Genomic DNA, 12,490 nt, shown 5'->3' with positions numbered 1-12,490 from the left:
ATTTTTGTTTTGCAAATAAAATATTTCAAAAATCATATAAAGATACAAATGAAATTTTTATTGTTTATCAGATCATCATACATTTATTGCTTTAGTATTTACCTTTTCATTTTGTAGGTATATAGTAGGTGTATATAATTATGGATTGCATGAAATATTCTGATACAGGTATGCAATGCATAATAATCACAATAGGGCAAATGAGGGATTTAGCACACATTCACACAAAGGCCAATATGGGATATTGGCAAGGATGTGAATTGATATGAATTTCCTAGAAGGTAATGTCAAAACATATGTCAACATTGGAAATTTGTATCCTCTTTGACTCCGCAATCACACATCTGGAATAATATCCTAAGGATATTATCAACAAGTATACACACAAATATATGTGTATACTTCCTACAGCTTACTTGTGATGGCCCGAAACTGCAAACACTCTACATGTTCATTAACAGGGAAATGGTTGAAGCTACTACCGTACCTCTATGAGATATGATGTGGCCATTAAAAATGAAGATACAGGTCTACCTTTATTGACCTAAAAAGATGTCTTCACTATAGTCTTATGATAAATAAAAAGCAGTTAAAGCTCTTAAATACACTATAACCCTTTTTTACTTAAAAATATCTATGCACAAAGCAACACAAGATATAACCTTGGGCAAGTTTTTTAACATAACATCCCAATTTCCTCATTTGTAAACAGCTTTACAAATGAAATGTGCTAATATACATAATGGAACTGTCAATACAATGCACAGAGTAGGCACTGAAATCAAGGCCACTGTGAATCTTCCATCTCTCCAGTACCTAAACAGTACAAAACTATGCAGAGAAAGGGCCTTTTTCATTACACGGGCAACTAACGCCAACAGTTGGTATCCATCTTTCTACTTTTCATTCTAGGCACGTATGTACACAAGTAAGTTGTAAGTGCCTATAATGTAAGTAAACATGCTGGGTTTTTCTTAACATAAACAGGTTTACACTATCAGTATTTTACTTCGAATTTTTAAAATGGGTTTTACAGCCTTTCCAATGTGTATGAGAGCTCTCTACTCATGTCATGACACCTATACAGACATTTATTAATTTCAACTCTCCCATGGGACAAAATAGCAAACTAAATATATGCAACCATCCCTACTGTTGGACGTTTGGATTGTTTCCAGTTTTCACCACTGCAAATAATGGCACAACAAATATCCTAATACACAGAATTTTTTTCTGCACGTTACACATTTTCTTCTTCTTTTTATTAAAATATTTTTAGTTCCAAAGTTGTAATTGTTGGGTCATTTCAGATTTTAGTAATAACAAACTCATCCAAAAGGGATTTCCACTCCCACTGATGCTGCATAAATGCCCCCATTTCATTGCATCCTCACTAGCATTTAGTACCTCCTATTTTCACTTGACAAGCTCCTAGGTAAATGATACTCCATTGTTTCAATTTGCAGTTTTATGATTACTCATGAATATCTTTTTCATGTTGGCATTTTAGTTCTGTATGCATAAATTGTCTTTTACTTATTTTACTCACTTGTTCAACAGATATTTACTGAACACCTATGACTATATGTAACAAAGTTCTGTTCTGAGCATAGGGAATACAGCAGCAAACAAAAAGGGGAATAACCTCTGCTCTTACAAAACTCCCACTTTAGCAGGAGAGGCTAAGAACATGAAAAGCAAGAATGTTTGTTAAGGATGGAAGTCCACCACATTTTGGGCTGTCCTTTTATTCATCAATCTAATTCCATCTTTCTATTTTTCAGAACTTTCTAAAACTTCATGGCAATGATTCCAGTTTGCTAGCATGGGTATGTGAAATCTGTTTGTGTGTGTGTAAGTTGCAGGACTGGGAGGAGACGAGGTCCACGAACTTAGTTTCTCTTCTTAATCCAATACCTATATTCACTTTTTAATTCAAGACACTTCAAAAGGTCCCAAGTCTATTTGGTGTAAGGATTGGTTATTAAAGTACAAGTGACTCTTTTTCACTAATAAAAACATAAAGGACATAAATCTAAAACTGTACTAAAAAGCACAGTTTCTAACCAATTCAAAAGAAAAAAAAAAACACAACACAATTTAGAAGCCCACTGTGCCTGGATGAAAAATCATAGGCATTAATTTGTATTCCCTAAGTGCCATTGATGCACATCCAATATCTATTACAGTGAAGTCAGACATCATAATTTTTCTTCTGCATTATCTGTATTTTATTAATAACCCATTTTTGTATTAATAAGCCATTATCCTTTAAAAAAATCCTCATGCTATTAAGTCTAATAACTAGGTGTTTGTTCCTTGATATATGAAATTTGAGTAATGTGTCTGAGATTTTCATTTATCAGTTATGCAGACGTAGTATTACCTGGCTGGGTTCCCAATAAAATAAGTAAGAATTTATATTCAAAGAATACCCTGAGTGGCTCTTCCTAGAAACACAATTGGAAACATACATGAAAAAAAGAAAATGAAATAAACATACATAGAAAAGATGGTAAAAAGACACTGGAGCTATGTCTTCTGATCCTCTCCCAGCCCTGCTGAGAGCCCGAAACAGTGAGAGAACCACTGGCCACAACAGGTTGGGGATGAGACAAGAAAGGCAAAGAGTGAGCTCCCAAGCCGGTGGAAATGAACATAAGAACAGAGAGGGAAGAAAGTACCACCTACCTGCCGGGAATAGCCCTTCTCTGTGTTTCCCTGCCCGATGGTTATTTTTCGTAGAAATCGGTCGTTTGTATCCAGTACTGAAAGAGAACAGATTAGTTCTTCAGCCAACAAATATGGACCAGCCACCTGGTGTGTGTCTGGCATTGTTCTGATGCTCGGGAAGTTGCAGAGGGTAAAAGAGAAACGGTCAGGCTCCCCCAAACTGACCATCTAATGGGTAGACACAGAGAAAGAATCAAATAAACAAAAAAATATCTGCTAGAGGCCAAGCATGGTGGCTCACGCCTGTAATCCCAGCACTTTGGGAGGCTGAGGTGAGCAGATTACTTGAGGTCAGGAGTTCGAGACCAGCCTGGCCAACATGGTGAAACCCCATCTCTACTAAAAATATAAAAATTAGCCAGGCATGTGCGCACCTATAATCCCAGCTACTCAGGAGGCTGAGGCAGGAGAATTACTTGAGGCACACTATAATCTCAGCTACTCAGGAGGCGGAGCTTGCAGTGAGCTGAGATTGCACCACTGCACTCCAGCCTGGGTGACAGAGTGAGACTCTCTCTCAAAAAAAAAAAAAAAGAAAAGAAAACCCAACCAGCAACTTCCCTTCTTGGCATTACTTGAAAGAACCGAAAGGAGACACTCAGATATCTGTACATCCATGTTCATAGCAGCACTATTCAAAATAGTCAAAAGGAGGAAGCGACCAACAGGTGAATGGATAAACAACATGTGGCACAGACAGGCAATGGAGTATTATACGGCTATAAAAGAAGGTCATGTTGATACATGAATGGATGTTGAAAGCACTGTGCATAGTGAAATAAGTCAGATACAGAAAGGCAAGTACTATATGAGTCCACTTATATCAAGCACCTAGAATAGGCAGGGGCAGAAGAGGGGAATAATTATTTAATGGATAAGGAGTTTTTGTTGGGGATGATGAAAAGGTTCTGGGTATAGACAGTGATAATAGTAAAATCATTGTGAATGTATTTAATGCCATGAATTGTGTGCTTACAAATGGGGAAAAAATATTATGTTACATATATTTTACCACAATTTTAAAAAGCGAAAGTAAATAAAGTAGTATTGTGGGGGGTGGCGGGGGGAGTCAATGGTGATTAGAGCAAGCACCAGTTCTCTTTATTTTCTTCACTGGCTTATTTGAATTTTAGTTATTGGCTGGGTGTGGTGGCACACACCTGTCATCCCAGCACTTTGGGAGGCCGAGGTGGGAGGATCACCTAGGAATTTGAGAACAGCTTGGGCAACACAGTGAGACCTTGTCTCTACAAAGAATACAAAAATGAGGTGGGAGGATTGCTTGAGTCTGGGGGGCTGAGGCTGCAATGACCATGATTGTGTCTCTGCATTCCCATTTGGGAGATGGAAGTGAGACTTTGTCTCTCTTTTTTTTTTTTGAGACAGAGTCTTGCTCTGTCACCCAGGCTGGGGTGCAGTGGCGCGATCTCGGCTCACTACAACCTTCGCCTCCTGGGATCAAGCGATTCTCCTGCCTCAGCTTCCCAAGTAGCTGGGATTACAGATGCCTGCCACCTGCCTGGTTAATTTTTTGTATTTTTAGAAGAGATGGGGTTTTGCCATGTTGGCCAGGCTGGTCTCGACCTCCTGTGAGACCTCATGTGATCCACCTGCCTTGGCCTCCCAAAGTGTTGGGATTACAGGCGTGAGCCAAGGCACCTGGCCAAGACCCCGTCTCTCAGAACAAAACAAAACAAGAATTGCAGTTATTTACATTTTGTGAAAATTAGGTTTGGTTTAGTGAATACCAATACAACAAAACAAAGCCAGGACACTGACTTTGTTAATTTATGCAGCTTCAAATAACAAGCTGTCCACGTTGACAATTTAGATCCACTTTACTCAATGTATACAATATAGCACTGATGAAAATGGTGATGGAAATTACATATTTGGGACTGCAGGCATCGGTAGGATGAAGAAAGTTAACCTTCGCTTTCACACGCAAAGCACTAGCAGGCCAGCTTGCCCTCTTGGCTTGTGGCTACTCCCTGACTCAGCTGTTGTTAGTCTTTATAACAAGCTCCCTCCCTCTCACACACACTCAGACATACTCACACCCTCACACAAACACCAACTGACACTCACATAAACACACAGAAACCTTCTTTATGAGTTTTCCAGCTATAAGCGGAGCATATATAAAATGAAAGGCCTGCTTTTCAACAGTATCGTCAGCCACGACTATTCTTCTCAAGATGTACATGGGGTGCAAAGTCAATCAACTAAAAACATCTTTCCTGCTATGTAGTATACAAGATCTTGGCACCAGATTGAGGGGATCTTTTTATCAAATTTCTTTAAAATCAACAAGAGAAATTCAGCTGCTTTTTATTTAGCAAAGAGAAAACAAGAAAAAAAAATGTCTGGCAAGATCACCTAGAATCAGTGGCCTCCAAAGACTACCTGTGCTTTTAACATGGCCCGGTAAGCGATGCATCAGTGACACATAAGAAACGTGGAGGTTAAATTCCAGTCCATAAGAAAGATACTAGAAAGTAACCCTAAGTTAGTGATCCAGAATGGAATTCCTGGTCTCTGAAGGATAGAACTAAAGGTGGAATAAGAAACGCTTATTCACTCCTGGAATATGTATTGAGGGGCTACTTGTGCCTAGTCCCGAGCCAGCTGTACAGAGATATAGCGAAGACAGTGCCAGCCTCTGATGTAAGGCATGCTAGGACAGTGCCAGTGGGTGTGGGGGTGGAGGCAGCAGGGGGAGATCTGTTTGCTTATTTTTTGCTTGGAACCATCCCTTTTAGTACTACAGTGCTGACTATACTACAGTGCTGACTATGTCGTAAGGAACATCCAGAGTATGCCTAATGGCTGAAAAAACAGCCAATACTGGCTGAGAGCCTGGCAGTTCAACGTGTTCAATCAGGGGCAGGTCTACTGTTTCGGCTCCAGTGGAAGACACGGTACTGATTCCCTAGAGGGCTGTTGGGGCAAGGAACCAGCCACTTGATGGTTGATTCCCTGAGGCTGAGGAAGGCTTGTGGGCCCTTGGTCCACGGCCAGGAGATGGGCATGCAAGGGAGATGGAGAGACAGCAAGCCTGTGAGGCCCCGAGACTCGGATGCTCGGAGAGGCAGAGGCTCATCTGTGCAAAATTGTGCTCTGTAACAAAATGGCTATACGTCTACATTTTCTTCTGCTTATGTTAAGCATTTCTGGAACGGTCTGTGGGTTCCTTGTTCCACTCTGAGTCCAGGAACATGAGGCCTTTAAACTTTCGGTATGAGGCATAAGATGCAACAATCGGCCGGGTGCAGTGGCTACGCCTGTAATCCCAACACTTTGGGAGGCCAAGGCAGGTGGATGACATGAGGTCAGGAGATCGAGACCATCCTGGCCAACATGGTAAAACCCCGTCTCTACTAAAAATACAAAAATTAGCTGGGTGTGGTGGCTCACGCCTGTAGTCACAGCTACTTGGGAGGCTGGGGCAGAAGAATCGCTTGATCCAGGGAGTTGGAGGTTGTAGTGAGCCAAGATCACACCCCTGCACTCCACCCTGGCAAGAGAGTAAGACTCTGTCTCAAAAAAAAGATGAAACAATCAGATTTTGTACACAGGCTGAAAGGAAGGGGTGGTCATTAAATGGCACAACATACATATGGCCTGAGAAGAGGGTCTCACTCCCACCACCATGTACCCTGACTGTCCCGCTCTAGTTGTCAAATCAAATAAAGATCCAATCTCATTACAAGGGTTACATTAGTTCTAGGTTTAAGCCAAAAAACTCTACTAGCAAATGTTCTCAATTCTTTTGATGATATTAATTCATGGTCATAAGAGCCAAACTACTTATTAAATGTCATTCCAAATTCCTCTGACCCAGGTAGCTTGTCCACAGCAATAAAGTTTTCTTTACTTCAGTGCCCTGAACAATAATGGAATTCAAATCTTTTTCTGGAAAAATTTTGTAAAGTTGTCACTTCCATTAAAAGTGATTCACAACCACAAAACACTTCAGTCCTTCCTGGCTCCAGGGAGAAACCAACTGCATACCAGCCCCAGGTATAAAAGATGATGTAGCCTTTCTCTTCCAAGATCCATGTCTAAGCCATTGCCCTGTTTCTGATGGCTGCTCAGGCTGGAGCCCCGAAGCAGATACCGAAGAATACCAGTTGGCATAAAACTTTCTCTTTTAGCACATCCATATGCTTGGTTTAAAATACACTCATTTCCACCTTCGTGATTTTCCTATCATCAGTAAACCTCCAAAAAAGTTTTGAAGAGTAACACAAAATCACAAACGCCTTGGAAAAAAAAAAAAGATGACAATACATTTTGGACAGGATGACATTTTAATAATAAACCTTCCTAGTTATAAAAAATTTCAGAGAAAATATGTAGGCTTCTCAATAAAATGCTGAAAGTATTCATGCTCATTATTTAAAATGCTATTGGTGTTTTCAAGAACTAAGCCTTGCTTAAGTAAGTTGTGGTTCATCCACAAAGGAATATTCTAGAGTATTTAAAATGGCCATTACCACAAAGAGCTAACAAAATACAAAATGCTTATGATATAAATGAATGAAACTCGTAGGATATAAAATCTATACACTTAAGTTATAACTAGAGTTATAGCAAAAAACTAGATGCACACAAAAAACTATGAATAGTTTTATTAGTATAGCAAGGTTTTTAAAATTCTTTTGAGACATTTCCAAAATCTCTATAATGTTATTACTTATTTCAAAATGAAAAATACATCCTTAAAAGTTTCTAGGCTGGGTGCAGTGGTTCACGTCTGTAATCCCAGCACTTTGGGAGGCCGAGGCAGGCAGATCACTTGAGCTCAGGAGTTTGAGACCAGTTTGGGCAACATGATGAAACCCCATCTCGACTAAAAATAAGAAAATTAGCTGAGTGTTGTGGCGCGTGCCTGGAATCCCAGCTACTCGGGAGGCTGAGGCAGAAGAATCGCTTGAGCCTGGGAGGCGGAGCTTGCAGTGAGTAGAGACTGCACCACTGCACTCCAACATGGGTGACAGAATGAGGCCCTGTCTCAAAAAAACAAAAACAAAAACAAAGACAAAAAAACCCCACAAAGTTTCCAAGGAGATTTTCGTTTAGTTTGGGAGACAAAGACACTCAAAAAAACTACCCAAGCCAGGCACAGTGGCTCACGCCTGTAATCCCAGCACTTTGGGAGGCTGAGGTGGGCAGATCGTTTGAGGTCAGCAGTTCCAGACCAGCCTGGCCAACATGGTGAAACCCTATCTCTACTAAAAATACAAAAATTAGCAATGTGTGGTGGTATGTGCCTGTAATTCCAGCTACTCGTAAGGCTGAGGTAAGAGAATCGACTGAGCCAGTAAGGCAGAGGTTGTACTGAGCCAAGATCATGCCACTGCACTTCAGCCTAGGTGACAGAGCAAGTGAGACTTTGTCTCAAAATAATAACAAACAAAAAACTCTACTCAGTACAGCTATCACCACAGTGACTTCTGATGATTGTGTGGGCAGAGCTTTCAGGTCTGGAAAAGATGCTCATGTTTCAGTGAAGCCTCCCAGCAAGGCAGCTGGAATTATGATTCCATTTTAAAGATGAGGAAACTGAGTGAGCAGTCTGTCCAAAGTTGTGCAGCTCATAAATGGCAGAGCCAGTGCTCAGTCTCTGGTCTTTGACTCTCTACCTCATGGTTTGTGGAAAAACACTAAATTCTTAATGGACTGGCTGGGTGGATTCCCAGAAGGGAAGCTCCCTTAAGGGACAAGACCTGGGTACATCTTGGAGGGCAAGACTGGCCTAGGCAGGAGACAGGATGGAGACGGCCCAGCTAGGGCTGGCAGCAGGATGGAGGTTGGCCCTCCTGACTAGAAAGCAGGCAGGGAGCAGAGGGAGGGAAGCCACTGCGGGTATCCTGAAGGCCAAGCTCTGTGATGGCAACTGTATCCCCCAGGATGTGAGGAGCCACCGGAGGCCTCTGATCACAATGGGATATCTCTGTTAATGTGCACCCTCTGAACTGGGGGATGGAAATGGAAGCAAGGTAATCTATTAGTCAGGAACTGCTATAAAATGTGCATCTGATAAATATGTTTCAAATGTGAGTATAAAGAGGTAAATGAGGGCACAAGTATGAGAATAATCCAGGAAGGATCAGGGATCCATGCCATCGAACATTTCTATAGCCACATAGGGTTCATAAAATGTGGTTGCCGTGTTTCTGTGCAGCGTATGTGACCATCTCCATCTCCATCTCCAACGCCAAAAACATGCACGAGACTTGCTCGAGGTCATGCAGTGAGTCAGTGGCAGGGGAGACACACATGCAGGGCTCCTGACTTCCCGTTTAGTGCATTTCCCTCTGTCCCATCCCATAGTGAGTGATAAGACTGAGGGCAGTGTGGGAGAAGGAAGGGGATGTCACAGATGAGAGGGAAGCAGGGAAGTCGAGGTGGTGGGGAGCTCACGGGGAGTCCACCCAGCTGCATTTGAAGTGGTGGAGGGATGCCTCATTAAGTGGGTGAAAGCACATATCAGATTTGGAGGAAAATCCAGCACTGGAAACACAGAGAGCTGCCAAGAGCTGGCAGCAAGGAAGTGAACGGAAGACGGTGGGATGGTGGGTGGAGGAGCAGGACAAAGCCAGGGAGGCGTGATCTTTAAAAAAATGTTGTTTGATTTTTTTTTTTTTTTCTTAATATAGAGACAAGAGGTCAAAGGAGAGAGCAACAGAAAATTAGGTAATTTTCCTTGGAAATTTGCAAGACATAGGAGTAGATGGGATTGAGCCTGAACAGAATTTTTGTTTTAATCGGAGGCAAGGATAAGGGAGGAGGGTGGTATGATAATAGTAACTGAAATAAATGGTGGGAATATGAAGCACAGGCTGGGAAGACCATTGGACAGGATCAAACTGTGAGTTTCTGAATTTCATCTAAGAGCTTTGGCTCGAACACGCCTCCCCACCTGGCCATCAGCCTGCTGGCACCTCCCCAGCACCCACCTCTCTGCCACGTGATGGTAGACGGGTTGATGTCGAGACGGGCAAATTTACTCACTTCCTCTTCTGTCAGTGTGCTCGGATCAGTCTTATTTATTCCCAGTTTCTAATGATTAAAAAGAAAAAAGGCGAGAAGTTTGAGAAGAAATAGAAAGCAAAGGGTCACCAAAATTATCCCTCTAATTTTATTTTCTCCATGATTAGTAAAGCCTTATAACAAACTAAACTGGCACTTTGGGAGGCCAAGGTGGGCCTATCACCTGAGGTCAGGAGTTCGAGACTAGCCTGACCAACATGGATCAACCCTGTCTCTACAAAAAATGCAAAAATTAGCCGGGCACAGTGGCGCATGCCTGCAATCCCAGCTACTTGGGAGGCTGAAGCAGGAGAATTGCTGTAATCTGGGAGGCGGAGGTTGCAGTGAGCTGAAATTGTGCCATTGCACTCCAGCCTGGGCAACATAGCGAAACTTCGTCTCAAAAAACAAAACAAAGCAAAACAAAACAAAACTAAACTGGGTCAGGCGCGCTGGCTCATGCCTGTAATCCCAGCACTTTGGAAGGTCAAAGCAGGCGGATCACCTGAGGTCAGGAGTTCGAGACCAGACTGGCCAACATGGTGAACCCTGTTTCTACTAAAAATACAAAATTAGCCTGGCGTGGTGGTGCATGCCTGTAATCCCAGCTACTCGGGAGGCTGAGGCAGGAGAATCGCTTGAACCTGTGAGGCAGAAGTTGCAGTGAGCCGAGATCGCGCCATTGCACTCCAGCCTGGGCAACAGAGCAAGACTGTCACAAAAAAAAAAAAAAAAAAAAAAAGTGATTTTTAATGATGAAGCATAAAAAAGTTCCGTGAGACAGAAACTGCATGTTGTTATAGCTGCCGAGGATGGAATTACTCACTACTTCAACACACTGACCTTGGTTCAGTAAGAGGCAGGAGGTGAATTTTTAAAACCATTAATGCCAACCAGTGGCATATATCATTTAGGGTTATTTTTTAGTCTCTGAAACAGAGCCAGTAGCAAGTAATATGATTAGAAGACCAGAGGCAGCAAATGGCATCAGAAAAAAAGATAAGACAGGTTTTAAGAATTAAGATGGCATACGCAAGTATAATTGTAGTGTTTGCTGCAACAAAAACGCAGACGAGGCTGGGCGCAGTGGCTCATGCTGGTAATCCTGGAGGCCAAGGTAGATGGATCACCTGAGGTCAGGAATTTGAGACCAGCCAGGCCAACATGGTGAAATCCCATCTCTACTGAAAATACAAAAAGTAGCTGGGCGCAGTGGTGCATGTCTGTAATCACAGCTACTTGGGAGGCTGAGGCAGGAGAATCACTTGAACCAGGGAGGCGGAGGTTGCAGTGAGCCGAGATCATGCCACTGCACTCCAGCTTGGGCAACAAGAGTAAAACTCTGTCTCAAAAAATACAACACAACAAAACACAAAACCATAAATGAGATAGATGAGTTTTCAAAGGTTATCTTATAATTTCCTAGAAATTTAATAAATTTCATAAAAATATTTCACTTTAGAAAGAGAAGGACTCACTAAAAATCCTAATTTGTTATTTTTTTTTAAAAGATGGGATCTTGCTGTGTTGCCCAGGCAGGCATGCAGTGGCTATTCACAGGTGCCATCACAGTGCACTATAACCTTGGCTCAAGCAAGCCTCTCACAAGCAAGCATCATGAGTAGCTTGGACTACAGGTATGTATGTGCTCCTATGCCCAGCTAACTTGTCAGTTGACTAGGGTACTCATAAATTAGCAAAACAGTCCTCTCATTTCATAGATGAAGAAACTGAGACCGAAAAAGGTTAATTAATTTGTCCACCTGGCTCTTTCGAGTAGAAGGGAGTCAGGCTTCGAACACTGTGCTCTCTTTGCTCTAGTGTTCGGTCTCTATAGAGTTTAACACCCAAAAGGATATCTGAAAACCAAAATCAAATCAAGTTGAAAATTTCAGGCTTTGACAATCTTTCTGATGTGCTTCTAGGACCTTTTGTTTTTAAAGAACTGCTAACTGGAAACTTACTTTCAGCCGAGCAAGTTGAATTTCTGAAAATTCTCTGACACCATTCACTAAAGGAACCAGTCGATTATACAGAGCCTAAAAACACAAAACAAAATGAGACCACACAAAAGTTAATCGTCCATGAACTTGGACAATTCACAGCATATGACAAAAATTCATTGCATTTATAACCAAACTATTTAGATAAAAGACCCTATTAAAATGTGCGGGCTAATATAAACAATGTTGACTTAAATTCTGTCATTTTCATAAAACTGACGAGATCTGAAATAACACACATTGCAAAGAGTTGGCATAAATATATTTCTTGATCTATATCGCTACAACTACCAAATGAAGATGTATCTGGATTATGGGGCAAAGACTCACTAAGGAACTACTTTAAGAAAGTGAGGACCCTTGTTGTAAAACATGCCAGAAAGTACCCCTTTTATCTATGTCCCATGTCTGTGAGGAATTAGCTTCTGGTGGGCTGTCCCCTTTGGGGGTGTAGTTTAACTCTTAACCTACATGCACATGAAGCCCAGTAAGGGCCCCTGCCATCTTTTCAGCACATCTAAAATAGCTCCACATAACATTAATCTAAAAACGACATCTGTCCAATCCCCTTAGAATAGATTAGAGATTGGACCTATGACCAGAATGAAGAGAACTGGTCTACCTACCATCTTTAAAACTAAGGCCTCATCTCAGAGAATGTTCGGCTTTTACAACACACTACAATTCTCCCAATAACTTGGCAGTGCCCATAAACC

General features: G+C 41.7%; 1 protein-coding gene across 6 annotated transcripts in view; it reads right to left on the bottom strand.

Annotated features, from left to right (window-relative positions):
* The window catches only part of MTHFD1L (methylenetetrahydrofolate dehydrogenase (NADP+ dependent) 1 like), a 231,075-nt gene that overhangs the window by 141,819 nt on the left and 76,766 nt on the right, over positions 1-12,490 (bottom strand). For all 6 annotated transcript variants that reach the window (XM_015137112.3, XM_015137113.3, XM_028847236.2 and 3 more), the window contains exons 15-17: positions 11,736-11,810; positions 9,699-9,801; positions 2,692-2,768 (exon numbers count right to left, since the gene is read on the bottom strand). In XM_015137112.3, coding sequence (XP_014992598.2) covers positions 2,692-2,768; positions 9,699-9,801; positions 11,736-11,810 — 255 coding nt within the window. The remainder of the gene's footprint in view (positions 1-2,691; positions 2,769-9,698; positions 9,802-11,735; positions 11,811-12,490) is intronic.

The sequence above is a fragment of the Macaca mulatta genome, chromosome 4 (genome assembly GCF_049350105.2).
Source record: "Macaca mulatta isolate MMU2019108-1 chromosome 4, T2T-MMU8v2.0, whole genome shotgun sequence".
Classification (NCBI taxonomy): Eukaryota; Metazoa; Chordata; class Mammalia; order Primates; family Cercopithecidae; genus Macaca; species Macaca mulatta.
The sequence above is the reverse complement of the archived record's forward strand: the minus strand, read 5'-3'. Positions and strand labels throughout refer to the sequence as shown.